At 36.6% G+C, this 16,856-nt stretch overlaps 1 protein-coding gene across 1 annotated transcript; it reads left to right on the plus strand.

Moving 5' to 3' along the window:
- Nucleotides 1-219: 219 nt before the first annotated feature.
- Nucleotides 220-14,441, plus strand: LOC143683361 (uncharacterized). The gene is made up of 4 exons (XM_077159445.1): nt 220-324; nt 4,314-4,407; nt 13,710-13,825; nt 14,352-14,441. Exons 1-4 carry the CDS (start codon nt 220-222, stop codon nt 14,427-14,429), a joined length of 393 nt encoding a protein of 130 aa, XP_077015560.1. The 3' UTR covers nt 14,430-14,441.
- The last annotated feature ends 2,415 nt before the right edge of the window (nt 14,442-16,856 follow it).

Consider the following 16,856-nt stretch of genomic DNA (forward strand, 5'->3'; position numbering starts at 1 on the left):
CTATTGTGAAGTCATGACTTAAACCTTTCAATTTGCTTCTAGTATAAATTTTTAATTAGTAATTCTAATTTCTCTGTAACATGTTAGATATCCTTAGATATCTGACTGACCACTTCTTCAGTGTCTGTAGGGTGACTGACATCAAGTTTTCTGACCCAGGCGAGTGCCCACAGTATAGCATGTGACCATGGGATGGGGGAATGAGGTGAGGAAGGCAGGATGCTTAAAAGTGCAGATTTCAAGGAACCAAAAGTCTACAGCAATGGAGAGAGAATCTGTGAGAAGTCATCAAGAGTGATGACCAGATTGGTAGTAGAGAAGATGGTGAGCCAGTAAAGAATGATGGGAGTTCCGTAAATGACTATGACAGGGTGGAATAGTGAGTTGTATCAATTTGCACACTCAGAAATTTGGGATTAATGAAGGGGGAGGCAGAAAGAATGGATCTGGAAGAATACCTATAAATTATCATTGCCAATATGATGGGTGAAAGCAGATACTCAATTTTTGCATTTATATTTGTTTTTGGTTAATAGTGAAGCTTAAAATACTGACTTGGAGTTTTAATGCTTTTATGAATTGTTGGTTTATTATGTCCTTGGTCATCTATTTTTCTATTACTGATTATTAAGAGCATTTATATATTATGTTAAAAGCATATATATATATATATATATATATATATATATATATATATATATATATGGGAAGTTTGATTTTAACTGGTATAATGGGCTCAAATATTTTACTGGATTGTGTGTTTCTGTGTATGTATGCATAAGAGGAAATTTGTTATTTGATCTTACGCAATCAGTCATGGAAGTGAAACCCTCTGTAGAGCTGCTGCTGTCTTCGCATCTGATACTGGAATTTGAAATCCAAAGCACAGGGATTTGGGATGGGAGGATGGATATAAGGTGGGCGGTAGCAAGAACAATCTGGAGCCCACAAGAACTAACTAAAACCCAGGTCAGTTTTTGGTCCTCATAAAAGGCTAGAAATAGTGTGAGGTAAGCAAGGCTCCAAGAGGCAAATACAAATAGGCAGAAATTTTTAGGTTTGTACAAGTACAGGGTGTCACTTGCATAAATTTGAGGACGACTCCTTAACTTTTGTGCCCTAGGTATCTTGCTTTCTTCACCCTGTCCTGACCCTGACCCAAAACTTGGTGGTGTGGTGTCCAATAAAAGCTGGGGCCGTTTGTCATGGCCCTGGAGTCACACACAGCTAGCCCAGGATTCAGATAAGCTGAAAGAAGATCCAGGAGAATATGGAGCAGTTGTAGACACAGCTGCTGCCTCATGCCAACATGGCTCCACAGGAGATAAACAACATAGTGTGTGAGCTACAAGATGGTTGCTGCTTCACATCCACCCTCCTAATCTCATCCAAGAATTTCTCTTGTGGCCCACCCTAACTAGAAACTAAAGGAAAGGGAAGTCTTGGAAATATAGTTCAGTGTAGCCAACGTGACACATCACAAAGCTACTGCAGAGGACAAAAGTCCATTTTCTTTAAGTTCAACCATTCATTCAATTGAAGTCCAGGAAATTTTTTTGGAACTTGACTAAATGTTTCCATTAGTTCATCTGGAAGAATACACTAGAAAAAGAACTAGAAAAAATCTTTAAATTTAATAAAACATTCTTTCTTCACTAGGTATCAGAACACATAAAGCTATAGTAATTAAAGCTAGTGGCACTGCTGTAGCGAGAGGCCAACTTTGAATTGAAGAGACTGTAAAAAGAGATCCATGTATATAATAAGAAGGGAGTTTTTAATTACTAAGCAAAAGAATGATTTTTTTTTCAATATAGGATATTGGGACAATTGGGTAGCCATTTAATTATATACATTTATAAATATGGTTTGTATTATATATATGTGTGTGTGCATTTTATATACATATATATATATGTATATAAAATCTCAAACACAGTGTCTATCCTCATACAGAAATAATTTCTTAATGGATCACAAAATGTAAGTGAAAAAAGTGAAAACATAAAATTATTAGAGTTGGGTATTTTTCTAAGCATAACATGAAAACCAGAAATGTAAAACTGACTATATATGAATAGATATATTGCAAATTTTTCACAATTAAAAAACCTACACACAAAGCTGATAGAAAAACTAGGAAAATACTTGAACTAAACATGGCAGATAAAATTGACATGCCTAACATATTAAAAAATGCTCTTAAAAATCAAAAATAGAAAAATAGAAGGCAGAGGACAAAATATACCAACAATTCACAAAAAAATTCTAATTAATTTTTGAGCATCTATTAATCTAAGAAATTAATATATAAACACACCAATTAAATATCATTTTTCATCAGCCAGATTTGCAATGAAGTTGATGGAACTTTATTTGAAACAGCCATAAAGCTCTATGCAGTCAATTAGAAATGTATTTATTGGCATGAAAATATTCAAAATATAATGTGGAATGAAAAATAGTGTGTAATATGATCCTATTTCTACAAATGTGGATATACAATTTTACATGGGTTTGTGGAATATATGTCGATGGAAAGATGCTTACAGATTGAACGTGGTTATTTGAGTGAAAGGCTGTCAAGTGATTTTTGCTTTATTCTTTGTACTTTTCTTCACTTTTGGTCTTTTTATTAAATAGTGATGTGATGCTTAAGCTCATATGTCAACTTGGCTAGATTTTGGGGTCCAGTTGTTTGTTTGATAAGAACTGACCTGACTGTTCCTGTGAGAATATTTCATGGATTTAAAACATATACTAAGTTGATTGCATCTGTGATTGATTACATCTACATTCAACTAAGGAGATTTTCTTCAACAACTGGAGATTTTCATCCAATCAGGTGAAGGTCTTAGAAGGAGAACTAATGACTTCCTCAGTTAGATGGAAGAATTTCCATCTCTACTTTAGTCAATTATTTTCTCCTGGGGAATTCATTGAAAACCACCATTGGAGTTACCAGCCTGTTGCCTGCCGTATGGAATTCAGACAGCCATTCCCAGAGTTGTGTGAACCAATTCCTATAATAAAGCTCATATTTATACTATATATATATATCTTTCCCTGGAGAGGCCTAACTTATACAGTGAATATATGTAATTTTCACAATGAGCAAAACATATACTATTTTATTTCAAATGAAAATGCAGCTGTTATTGAAAGAGTCTATTTCACTTTTTACTTCTCTTGGCAAAATTTTAAAGCCATAGATACAATTTGGGGAATGGTAACATCTCTATTGGGTCTTTTATGCTACTTCCTGGTTTAGTATATATTCAATTCCTACAGCTTTCAAAGAAAATATGACCTGTCATAAACACCAAAGGTACAAAGGCAGAACAGATTCTCCAGTATCTGCCATGAAAGGCTATCAAAAATAGATTCTGATTTGCCTGTCACTATCATGAAAAGTAAAATGGAAAGATTACTTGGTGTTTAACTTCAGACATCTGATACCAATTGGGCACAATCCATTTCTCTCTTTAGAGAAGTTATTCTTCAGCCTGCTTTCAGGCCTAATCCCTTTTGAAAAAATCATAACAGTTTCCAGAGTTTGGTCTTTTTCCAATTTTCAGGGCATAAGCCTTTGGGAAAACTTTAGATCTAATCTTCTCTTAGTGCTTTTCCTTTGCCTAAAAGAACAGAGTATTTCTTCACATGTGGGATTTTTGTGGTTATCATTTATCACTTTAGACTGTCTACCACAAATTCACGCACTGCTTTGTAAACTTCTTAGTCTTTGTATAAGAGCAGGCTTAAAATAGCTTTCTGGAATGGAGCAGCCTAAAAAAGTAATAGAAAAAGCTCTTACTTTCCATAATAAAGGAATTACTACAAATGACTAACTCAAATGATGTAAATATACAAAATATTAGGTGTGTGAGACATGGTTTTTTGAGTGGTGAGTCATGTTATAAAATATTGCATTCGTGCTATATGAGAGGGGATCCGTGTTTAGACCAAGGAGAAGTAATAGGCATACCTGACTGATTTTAATAAGGCTTTAGAGTCCCTTTACCATCACCACTTCCTCACCTCCTGACAGTCTTGTCTACAAGTGAAAAAGATTAAATCTTGACCAAACCACTGTCAGTGGGTGCATAACAAGCTGAAAAATCACCCACTAAATATTTGTTCCCAGGGGCCCTTACAGAGCAGATTTTGTGATAGCTGTGACCTGGATGAAGAAATTGAGAGTTCATCACGTCTGCAAGTGACATTAAATTAGCTAGGGCAAATAACACCTCCTAGCATTTCCTTGATATATTTGAGAATGGCTTATAGGCCCAATTGCAAAATAGTTCACTTAGGGACTAATACTAAGTCAGACAACTCTGGGAGGGAGAAAAATCAACCCAAATGCAGCCAAGTTCCGAGGGTTTTATCAATCACAACTGAGCTCAGGTAAGAATATAACTTTCATGAAAAATACAAGATAATATTTCATGTGTCCAGAAATCATTCATCCTTGATTCTTGGCACTGGTTTCTGTGTTTTCTTTTCAGTAAGTGATGAGAATAAATCTTGAAACAGGACCCAAGTTGATTTAAAGACAGAACAAAGCAAAAAAAAAAATTCTTTAAGAAGAAACTAGTAAGATTGCTCTACTTGGATAAAGACTGAGAAGATCTAAGGAGATACTACTGCAATAAGAGAATTTGGCTACATTTAAGGGAAAAAAAGCTAAGTAAACACTGGAATAGGTCAAAAAAGATAACTGAAATCTTTGTGTCCTTTGAAATCAATTAAATTAAGTGAAGGCATTTGTATTGAGTAGCTTAGATGTCCCTAAATCCAAAGCTAGAGGATGAACTACAATCTTTTTCAAGTCCTTTGCTTTCTCTGAGAGTCTAGCAAACAACTTAACTCTATGGCATATAAGATAGACAAAGGCAATGAATTTTGAAAAGGTGAAACATGTTAAATTATGTCTGTGAGAAAGTGTTCTTTTGTCAAAAACATTGGATTCACTAAATATCCATTGATCATTTACAATATCCAAATACTGTACTCTTAATTTTGTGATACAAATTTGTAAAATTCATGGCATTTTTTCTGTGTAGGGACTTAAAATATAGAAGAGAATATAGGCCATAGAAATAAAATATTAATGTATCAAGACAGGGTGTGATAAGCGTAACAAAACCTAATGGTATTAGAGTATGATGGAAAACAATAACTTCTTATAGTGATGATGCTAATAGCAAGTGCTTATATTAGCACTTATGTGTTGAAAATTGTTCCAAGACTTTTGTATAGAGTAACTCATATAATCTTTACAGCAATCCCATGAAGTAGATATTATTATAGTTCCCATTTTATGAATGAATAACACCAGGCACAGGAAAGTTAAGTAGCCTGCCCCTGAACATGGGCTGGTAAGTGGAAAAGTCAAAATTAAAGTAAGACAGCACTTGGTTAACCTAGAAAATTGAGAAGAACTTTTATGAATAAATTCAGAGTAAGACAAGGAAGAAAAGAGGGCATTCTCACCAGAGTTCATCGAGAGAAGAGGGTGATGTGAAGAAGGATGCGTTTAGGAAGTAAGTGGGTTGTTGTGGTCTGGAAATGGTGTTTATGTAGTAGAGGGTGAGACTAGAAAGAAGCTGGGCCGGATGGAATTGGGTCTTGTGTGCCAGAGCAAGGAGTTTGGACTTAAATGTAGTCACTGGAGAAGCACTGAAGACTTTGAACAAAGATGCACCGTAATCAAAACCAGACTTTGGGAAGGCTACTAATGGTGGAATGAGAAGGTGGGAAAAATCTGAAGTCTAAGAGTATCAATCATTCACTTAAAATTATAGAGAATTTATTCCTTCCAGAAGCACTGAAATTTTTTAAAATGACTTTGTAATGTAAGGGTTTGAGAAATGGAACATGGCAGATTATTATTCCTGGGATTAAGCAACAAGTTTCCTCTGGCTACCAAATCCACTGCATTTATATTGACTGCATGGAGCATTGTGTTGAGAAGGATTTTAAGGCCACATCCAGGAATAGCAGGAAATGCAGAGTCAGAGTGGGGAGGGGCAGTGTATACATCATCCTCTCTCTTTGCCTTACTGACTGGAATTGTGATGGACATGGAAGATTTATGGGTCACTTTAATCAAAGCTGTGCGCAAGTCAAAGCTAACCCAAAGAAAACACTGAGTACAAAGAAATATGGCCTCCTACACTGAAAATATTATCAAATATAGACTTGAAGAGCTGAGGCTATATTTGAAATGAACTTTGCAGCTTACTACTTGAGTGTTTCAGGGCAAAGAACTTAATCTCTTAAATTGCAAGAGCAGTTCTGAGAATTACCCCAAATGAGAACTACATAAAGTTCTTTGCAAACTTGAAAAGCACTATTCAACTACAAGCTTTAAATAACTTACCATGTTAATTTAAATATTAAGTCATAAAAATTAGATATGTGGGTTTTTGAGAATTTTGCTCATTGAAAGCATTCTGGGTCTCTGCATGCCAGGCTCTTCAGCTTTAGACCTTGTTTTGCAGACTGGGTATTATGGAAGAAAAATCCATCCTTTCCTGAGATATAAACCCCATATTTCCACAAATAAAGATTATATACACTTTAGATTAGATGGCAATCTCTATCTAAAAGCAGGACATAGGCAGTATCATTTCTCCAATAGAACTGCTCTTTATCAAGATTAAAGGACCCTTGATAAAACATTTCAGATGATATCAATCTAATACCAATATCATTGGGCAGTTCTACTTATTTTTTAAATCAATTTAGTGGAGTGGGGAGAAACACAAAAATTATTTGCCAATTGAATAAATATTTAGACTAGTAGTTCCAATTAAGCAACCCCTCAGCTTGTCAAATTATGTCACTTTCAGTATAAACTAAGTTGTGGTTGCTTCACTCATTTCCCAGAGTAATGAAATGGGTCATTTAATAGCAGCAGTGACCCAGGACAGCAGAGGGAATTAACTGTTCCCTTGATGCCATGTTTGGCCCGCTTGATGAAATACAAAGACGTAATACAAGTTCCAGGGGCAAGAAAGATATTTAACCTGCCAAGCATGACTCAGAACATTTGCATCTTTAGTAACTATTTGAGATGCTGGAGGTAATACTCTATATTTAGAGGCTAGCACATGATAAATAATAGTAGTTTGCATTATTTTTCTAGAGGAAAATGCTTTGATATAGACCCTCTAATTCCAGGAATTTTATCTGCATTTGAACATAACAGGTTTGTTAGATTTTAGCCAGGGAGCAGAGGCAGAATCAAAGAGGGACAGTGAGATTCCATCTGTAGGCATTTTGTCTCTGAGATCCCAACAGCTGAATGGAGTCTTGGTACTTGCGTCCCTGCACTGATTGGATTCACATGGTTGTAGAGTGCTGCAGGTGCAGCCTAAAATTATACACGATACACTATTATTCAAATCTGGATATGCAAAGAGAAAAAAATTGATATCCTAAATATCACACTACAATATTGATAGATTAGTTTTTATTAAAATGGGTTCATTCCATGCATTTTTCTCTGTAACCTCTTATTCACATAAAGATATTCATAACTTCTTAACAACCTTTTCTTTTGGTTAACAGAGATCTAAATCTTCATGCTTAATGACTGAATGATGTTCCATCATATGGAAGTATCATTTATTACTTTGTTGATTCCTTTTAGTTGGTTGTTTAGGTCCAACTTTGTGAGATAATAATAGTCCTGTACTATAGCTGTACATCAATTTTTGTGCCTGTTTACGCTTCTACCAGTACAGTATGATGTACCACTTTCTACACACAGCTCCAGGATCACATATAAAAGATTTCTTTTAAATCTTTGCTCTTCTGATAGGTGAAAGCAGCATCTTATTGTTATTTACATTTTATTTCTTTCATTACCTATAATGAAAGTTCTTGTTTGAGCATATTTTCCTGAGAATTTGTTTCTTTCTTGTCTATTGGCATCCTTAGGCTCTTTCATATTGGGTAGTTACATTTTTGGGGATTGAATTATGTCCCCCCCCCCACAAAAGGAATGTACAGACCTGTCCTGTGGGTGTGAGCCCATTTGTAAACAGGACCTTTGAAAATGGCTCTAGCTAAGGTGTACTCAGGATATGAGGGTGGGCCTTAATCCAATATGACTGAAGTTCTTTTAAGCAAAGGAAATTGAACACAAAAAGAAAAGCCATGGGAAGATCAAGAAACTGGAAGTCAATAGGACACGGAGGAGAAAGAAGATATCACTATATTCATTGCCATGTGACAGAAAAGTCAAGGACAAAGGAGCACTGGAGGCCAGCCCCAGCATGTCACAACCTTTGGGGAGAAAACACTGCCTTGCTGTTGCCTCGATTTTGGACTTCTTCTAGCTTCACAATCATGAGCCATTAAATTCCCATTGTATAAGCCAACCCACTTTATGGTATTTGTGATCGCAGCCAGAAAATTAAAACACTGCTCATCTTTTCTTTAAGGCTAGATAAGAATGTTAACCCTACTTCTAGAATGTAAGCTCCATAAAAATAGGGACGTGTCTGTACTATTTCTGTATATATAGTGTCTAAAAGAGTGTGCACATAGCAGGCATTCAATAAATACTTATTATTAAACATGTTATTAATACCTTTTCCCAATTTTTATCCTATATTTTAACATTGCTAACTGGTATCTTTTGGACTTACAGACGTTTTACGCCAATGTTTTTCAACATTTTCAAACATATATCTGTTTTCGAAAAACACAAAAAGCTCATGTTTAAGATTACTTGAGAATTTCAACACAATGTAAATAGCATCATCTGCTTCAGAGTTCTAGTTTGTGGGGGAGAGGGGAGAAAGGCAGCAGCACGCGCTCACTTCCAGGCTGCCATTTACAAGCTGGTCAACTTATTTAACCACTTTGAGTCTGAGGTTTCTTATCCAAAGATTGGAAAGGTAATAGTTCCAACCTTATTTTAGCTCCAACATTATCAACGGGAAACTGCCTGTAGCGGGAGGATACATTGTATGCTTGAGGATTAATGATGCAATCCTTTCTATAGCGCAGAGTGGTATGCTAGACATGTGTTGGGTGCATATCTAGAGTTTGATGGGTTATGCACTTCTCTGCCAGGCTTTGGTCCTTATCTCTCCGCTACTGAGTTTTTTTCTTTTTTTTTTCACATGGGCAGGCACCGGGAATTGAACCCGGGTCCTCTGGCATGGCAGGCAAGCATTCTTGCCTGCTGAGCCACCGTGGCCCGCCTTCTGCTACTGAGTTTTAACTATGAATTCTAAGATACCAGCATAATCTACTTAGCAAACCTTTGACTAGGTCGCCCCCAAGAAGATGTAAAGGAAAATAGAATCATCGTGAGAATTAAAAGAGAATCCTTGTAAAGGATGAGCACCAGTTTCAGAATATGCAAGCTGCTAATAATGTTACCTCGGTACTGATTTTCACAGTGCTAATAACTTCTCTAAGTTTCAGTCTTCATTTATAACACAAAAATAATGATACCTACTTTATATGATCATTGCCTGGCACATATTAAACACTTAGTGAATGACAGTTAAAAAATAAAAATTACGTAGTTAAAGAAAATTACACACACACACACGAATGATTTTAAAAAGGGAGAGTAATTTTAGAACACAAAGGCATGCACACATGAGGAGATTCCAATATGCTTCTATCCAGAGAGCAACTTTTGACCACGACTTCCTTTTGCCATTGAAATTCTTTTTTCAAAGTCGATAGGAGAAAATCTACCAGCCAAGCTTAAGAAGTACATACTCACACCAAAATTAAAAATATTCACCCTTTCTCTGTTCTAGCTTTGTAATTTTATCTATGTCTGTTAATCATTAATTCAACTAGAACATATTGTGGTGTAAGCTATGAGGAATGGCTCTCCTTAATGTTCTCAACTGATCAGCAACAATGTCCCAAATTTCTTTTTGTGGCTGATAGTACTTCAAATTTTCTTGGGTTTTTAATTTTTTTCATACATGTGTCCCTCATTTCTTCTTAAACATATTTTTATGTATTGCTTTATGTTTCTGTTATTATGCATAAGAATTTTTATCTGTTACATTTTTGACTGATTATTATTGGTATTTAAGGTATTTTGGTATGCTTATTTTTTTTAATCTATCACCATATCCATAACTGTTTTCTAAATTAGTTTTAATATTTTTTCAAGTATTATTTGGGAACTTTCAGGGATGGAGCTATAGTATCTGAAACTTAGCATCATATTTACAACTTTTTGCCTAAAATTACTTTGACTAAAATTTCCAGCATTTTTGTTAAATACTAATGGTGATAATAAGTATTCCTTAGTCTCCCCTCAGTGTTTTTACCAAGTATGACATTGGCTGTTGGTTGGAAACAGGCTCCCACCCCTCCAAAAAGATAATGTTATATTCTTTTTTTTTTTTTTGAGAACTTTAATCAGAAATAAATGGTAAATATCATCAAAAATATTCTTGGAGTGAATTAAGATAATGTGGTATTCTTTTTCGACTGATTAGTTAATGAGATGTATTTTCATCTTACTAAGCAATGCTATAATTAAACAATGTTTGCTATATTGAAAGTTACCTCCTGTGGTAATGGACTATTAGTCTGTTTTTATATTGCAGGATTCTTTGCTAATGTTTTAAAATTTTACATCTATATTCAAAAGTATATATTTTACTAATAATTTTTGGATTATACGTCATATTCAAAAGTGAGATCTATATTCTCTATCAGCACTCCATCAGATTTTGGAGTCAAGATAATAATAACTTTTTTTTAAAAATAAATTTCCTTCTTTCCGTTCTTCCCTGGAAGAATATAACAGCATAAAAGTAATTGTTCCTTATAGTTTTAATGAATTTGGGCAGGAAACTGAGCTGAATTCTAGGTATTCAAAGTTGTTCTTTCAGAACTGTCAAATTGGTACAGAGCTGCTTACCTTTTTTATGAACAAATTTAAAACTGCTATTTTATTCTACTATTTCTACAGATTGTTTTCCTCTTTTTATGAACAAAATTTCATAATTTATATATTTTTTGAAAAAATATCCTCAATCAAATATAGTTGGAAAAAGAATGCTAGAGTGTGTTGGTTGCTACTGTGTTCATTTGGCATGGTTATATAAGAAAGAGAGCACCAATAGGTAGGAATTACAGTTTTGCATGAGAAAGGGTAGGGAATAGAGACAATCCAGAACTTTGAGATTTAGAGGAATTGGAAATGCCAACTGCTGTCAGGCCCCAAGTGGTAGAAAGTAAATTTTAAAGAGCTTTGAACTAACAAAGGACCATTAAACCTTAACCTTGTGAGAATAACCATATTAAAGATGGGGCTTGGTGGCCTTAAGGAAGATAAATTAAGTGGAAAAGTATGAAGGCGAGGAAGAATGAAAGAAAGAAAGAAAGAAATTGGGTTTGAGAATTATGTCTAGGCACTCTGGAATTGTGTTAGCTTTCTATTACTGCATAGCAAGATACCGCAAATTTAACATCTTCAAAGAGTCCCCATCATCTTCTCACGGTTCTGCAGGTCAGCTGTCTGCGTGCATGGTGCAGCTGCGTCTTCTGCTCCAGGGTCACGTGGCTGAAGTGAAAGCATTAGCCAGGGCTATGAAATCACCTGAGGTCCAGGACCCACCTCCAAGCTCACTGGTTGTGGGCAGAATTCAGCTCCTTGCAGTTGCAGACTGAGGTTTGCATTTTCATACTCGCTGACAGCAAAAGGTTGCTCTCAGCTTCTAGAGCTCTCTCAAATGGGACAAAAAAGAAGTTTAGATTTATTCTACAAAGGTTTTTGGCCACATGAAATCAGATATTCAATAACGTTTTCAAAAATCAATATTGTTTCATGGTTAGGCTTTACTTTCTGACTTTGGGAGGTTGTTCCCCAAGGCCTAACACTTGGCGTTATGTATGTAGACCTTTCTGAAGGACAGAAGGCAGGGGCTTAGAAAGTAACTGAGCTCTCTCTCTGCTTGGCTCAGGCCCTGACAAGCTGGAGCCCAATGGCTCACTCAGGGGGCTCATAGCCCCCAGCGCTCTCTCAGCCTTCTGCATTTGAAACTGGTTAACAAAGACCATGTGAGAACCTGTAACAAAGACAATATAATTTTAAAATGCCTTTTTAACGTATACAACTCAGTACAGGTAAACATCCAACACTTACAAGAGGTACAGTTTACTGAGCTTTCTGTATATTAATCACCTATGTACCTGTGACCCAAACAGGAGATAGCAATAAGCCGTATCCTTTACTTCTTATGTATTTGTATCCCCTCAGCAAGGATGCTGATAGATAGATTGCTTTTGTTTTCTGAGGAAAAAATATGAATTATAAAATTTGCTGGTAAAATTGAAACCTAAATTTAGGCTTCATCTAGAAAAACAGAAAAGCTTTTGAACAATTATAATTAATTTAATCAGTTGCTGCCTTCAAGAGAGTGCTAGTCCTATTTCAATCGGAACAAAAAAAAATCCTTTTTACCTGCTAGCCAGGTTATACAGGTTAATTCTTTACATTAATTCATTAATTGCAAAAGGTTAATCCACTATTTTTAACAAACACTAAGATTTCACCATTTAATCTTTTCTTAAATATTTATATATTATACTTTTATCATTTTCTTTTTTCTGTTTTATCATCTCAATCGCTACTGGACAAAGGCAGTGGATTCTTTTGCCTGATGTACTCAAATGACCAATTCCTGAGACACCGAGGTTTCAAAGAGGGGAAACGTGTATTACTACAAAATCTCTCTCCCCAAACTGCAGTAATTCTGAGAGTTTTATAGAATTAAATGATGGGCAGGCTTTAGTGAGCACAGTGGGCTAGGCATACCAGCTCCAGCCATCCGTGCAGTCAGAGGTGCTCTAATTACTGAGCATGTGCACATTGATTCCATGCTTAGTCTCAGAACTGGTATAAGAAAAGGGTGGCCTTACTATGATGATGGGCACGATTTTTAGTATTATAATGAGTATAGATGACTTATAGAAACCTGACTTCTCACTTGAAACCCCGGTGTCCCAGGAATTGGTCATTTGAACACATTGGACAAAAGACTCCTCTGCCTTTGTCAGTAGCAGGGTGACTTGTTAAAGTCTAAGGTACTGCACACATCAGGCGGGCCCTCTTTGCTTAGATCCAGTCTTGGTTAGTAAGATAATTTGGACTTGGGATGGGTTAGTTCTGGGCTAAAGTTGAAACTGGATAAAGGGGTACAAATGAAGGTTAGTCACAAAGTTTTTACAGTCACGGGGGCAGAAGATAAAGGCTGTACAATCATTATCGGAGATCAAGGCACCTGGATTACAATTTAGAGATTTCAGGTATTTCACTACCAGAGAGCAAAAAGGAATATTTATATAACGAGTCGATAATCAAAATCATCCCTTAAATCCTAATTTCTTGCTTACACAAATATCTTAGCTGTTTTACAGTCTCTCATCTGCCTGTCATTTCAAGCTGTAGCACCACCTAGTGTCTATACAATTTATCCCGACCACACTTTCTAGGCAATAAAGTGAAAAAGTCATTGTTACCTGGGTGAATATTTTAAAGTAGCAAAAGCAATATGCTTTCTTAACTTTTTCATACCAATAGACTCTAGGTAAACAAAACTTACATCTTCAAGAAAACTAAACTTGTCATTTTAATTAATGTCAACCAGTTATTTTCACTAAGCTTTACCTAGGTCTTGACTAAGATGCTTTGTTTTCTATAGACTTCAGTGAAATATTTGGAATTCACAGAGCCGAATGCAGTGTCAGTCCAAAGTATCCGGTTGACAGATACGTAATGTCAGACAGTACTGGAGCTGTGTGTCTTAGCAGAGTGATGGTGAGTAAAAGGCAATGGTGAATAATAGAGATCACTGTAAGTATGAAGCAGCTTGTTTTCTTTTCAAGAGTTTCCTTGTGGTTCACATAATTTTGAACTCTAACACCATATTTAACCATTTCAAAAGTTGAGGAGAAAATCTAAGTGAAACATTTACCATAGATAGCATAATACAGCATCTAAAGAGAATTCATCCTAAAGTTAACTGCTTACTGCATCTTTACTTTAGAAAGAGATATCGGTGTTAAGGAAATCATAGACGCGTGGTGAGTGGCCATCACCCAGATCTCACCCACCCCCACCTCCCTGTCTGGGGAAGTCACAAACACTCTAAGCAGCCATCTTCTGGCCTTCTCTACCTTCCCCCCTCCCTTTTCTATCGTATGCCATTCCATAAACTGGGAGCGATGTAAGGAACAAGCAATCCCAGGTGCTTATCAGAATGGGATTCTCAGTAACAGGGACCCCCTCCCCCAAGGTGGATAAAAACACATTCAAACAGCACAGATTTGTCTCTCTTCTCCAGTGCGGCCAAGAGGGGTATGCGGAGCTGCCATCTATCGACCTCAACCTGGAGCTCTTTTTGGCCACCCTGGGAGCCTGACCTCGATGGGACTTATTCCCCTGCTCTTTTGGACTCTCTGGGCTGTGTAAGTGGCAAAGAGCTTGTTTGCCTGTCCCAGCCTGCAGGGGCCTTTCCAGCCGAGAGACTAAAGAAAGCACTAGACACAGACTGAGACATGGACCTTTATTATAGGAGTTTACTTACAAGAACAAAAGAAGGAAGTCAATCAGGGAATCACGCTGCTCTGATGGTGGCTGGTACAGAGCTCGGTGCGAAAGTGTTCCAGAATTAGGCAGGATCAACAGGGCCAAATATACAGGCCCAAGATGAAGACAGCAGAGGGGTCTCATGAAAAAGATTATAGGTTAACAGTGAACACGATTCTGGAAGGGAGAGTAGAGCGCAGATTAACATCTTATGCAGAGAGGGGTCTGGCTTCTTGTGTCCATTGATCATCTGTGCATTCTTCCTTAGTAGAGAGGTTAGCTTAAACATTAACTAACCCAGGTCATGCAAGTAGCTGCTTGCTTTAGAGTTTCACAAAGACTCAGGGAACAGCTCAGCCCTGGGTGCCCACATTGCCCTTTCTGTAGTTTTTACAGTGGTCAAGTAATAAAGGGATCATTTGCTGAAAGTTTCTGTTGTGTCCTGAACCTGTGTTCCTATGATGCACCATTGTAGCAGCTCACTCCGTGATCAGAATATTTGCTTTTATTTTTTTAGAAAATCATCATTTTCATTTCATTATGAATTGATGGTTAACTCTTAAGTTCATGTTTACAGGTTATGTAAAGCAGAACTATTAATTCTGGAAACTTCTATTTGTTTTGGTAACTTATCACTTTCTTTGAGATTGGTATCTCTTGATACTGTTTCAGTTGAAAATGCTCATGGAGTGAGTAATAGAAAATCCACACAATCTGTTGCCCAGATAATAAAAAAGCTAGAGGTTTGGTTTGATCATTGCTTGACTCTGTTTCTTTAAGTTCTCTCAAGTGTCCTCTCTTTCCTACACAGATTTTGTCCTCCAGCGATCTTCTCTCATGGTGATTAAACATACAATCTATAACAGCTGCCATCACCACACACCAATGAATAGAAAGCTATTCTTTCCCTCTCTGGCCTAACAATTACCTGGGTTGGGTTTCACTCTGATTGGACCAAAGATTTGCTCATGTGTTTCATACTGAGACTGGGTCAGGAGAATGGGATTACATGGAATGGTTTAAGCCAATCAGAGGTGATCCTTGGAGAAGAACTGGAGTCAATTGCACCCAAAACTCATGCCTGAGAAATTCAGGGGTCTGCTAGGAAGAGGGACATGTACACTCCACTCATTTCTAAATATTCAATAGTTCTACTGACATATAGATACTTTGATAGTCCTAACGCAGGGTTTGATACAAAGTAGGTACTCAGTAAATACATTTTTAAACATGAATTAATGAGGGCGGTAGGACAGTGGCTCAGTGGCAGAATCCTTGCCTGACATGCAGGACACTTGAGTTTGATTCTGGATGCCTGCCCATATTATAAAAAAAAAAGATGAATTAATGAGAAGTTACAGAATGGATTCAATAATGGTTTATTTGCTATTACTTTAAATAAAATATAAATATGTTGGCTTGAAAATATCTTCATAAATCAATGGGTGGATAAAATGGTCATTTTTAAAAATGAGCATTTTTTGCTATTTTTGCTATTGATTGTAATAATAGCTATCATTTGTCATTATTACCCTATACTACCTAGCAGAAAGTTAGAAGACTGATTCACAGAAGAAACTCTACCCTTAATATGGAGATAAAAGTATAGGAAGTAGAAGACAGCATAAAATGTTCATGTCATTACTTTTGAAAATTTCTTTCAGATGTCATCACAAGGAGTCAAAACAGTAAATCTGGAAACATTCATTGAAAGTGTGGGACTAAAAATATGTTGTTGATGTTATTTAACCAAGTCAGTGTCAACAAGTAAAGATTGGAGTCTGGTATTTTTTCAGGTTTCTGCTCTAAGGCTCTATCAGCAAGTCCCACTGAATAAAGCATAGCCACATCTTTCAGTCCAGCCCCATGATATGGGCCACATGGAAGTGGCTTTATGATGCGTGCCATAGAACATCACACAGGCCACTTCTTAGAGATGAGACTTTCTCTCCATTATCTGTTCTCAGTCTAACCACCGGCCAATGCTCTCCCTGCCCCTCCCCTGGGGTGTCATCTGACTATGGACCACTGTGAATATGAGGCAGGGACATAGCTAGATAAAGCTGGAATTTAGTTTTCCCCAGAGAGGAGACTGCCATCTGTGTAGGGAAAGCTGAGGAAGTGGTTTCTGAACTTCTTCTGAGACCCAGGGTTTTGCATGACCTCAGGGACTGAGGCCGTAAGGGGGATGGCTAGTGGATGGGTTTCCTGTTCCTGAACCTCTTTCATCTGTTTTTACAAATTGGGATTTTATATATTG

The sequence above is a fragment of the Tamandua tetradactyla genome, chromosome 5 (genome assembly GCF_023851605.1).
Source record: "Tamandua tetradactyla isolate mTamTet1 chromosome 5, mTamTet1.pri, whole genome shotgun sequence".
Taxonomy (NCBI): domain Eukaryota; kingdom Metazoa; phylum Chordata; class Mammalia; order Pilosa; family Myrmecophagidae; genus Tamandua; species Tamandua tetradactyla.

Excerpts from the sequence above, each read along its gene's own strand:
- LOC143683361 (XM_077159445.1), top strand. The coding sequence starts at position 220 with ATGCTTAAAAGTGCAGATTTCAAGGAACCAAAAGTCTACAGCAATGGA. Across the intron at positions 4,408-13,709 it reads TCAATCACAACTGAGCTCAG|ACTTCAGTGAAATATTTGGA; the intron begins GTAAGAATATAA and ends TGTTTTCTATAG. Across the intron at positions 13,826-14,351 it reads TGTGTCTTAGCAGAGTGATG|TGCGGCCAAGAGGGGTATGC; the intron begins GTGAGTAAAAGG and ends TCTCTTCTCCAG.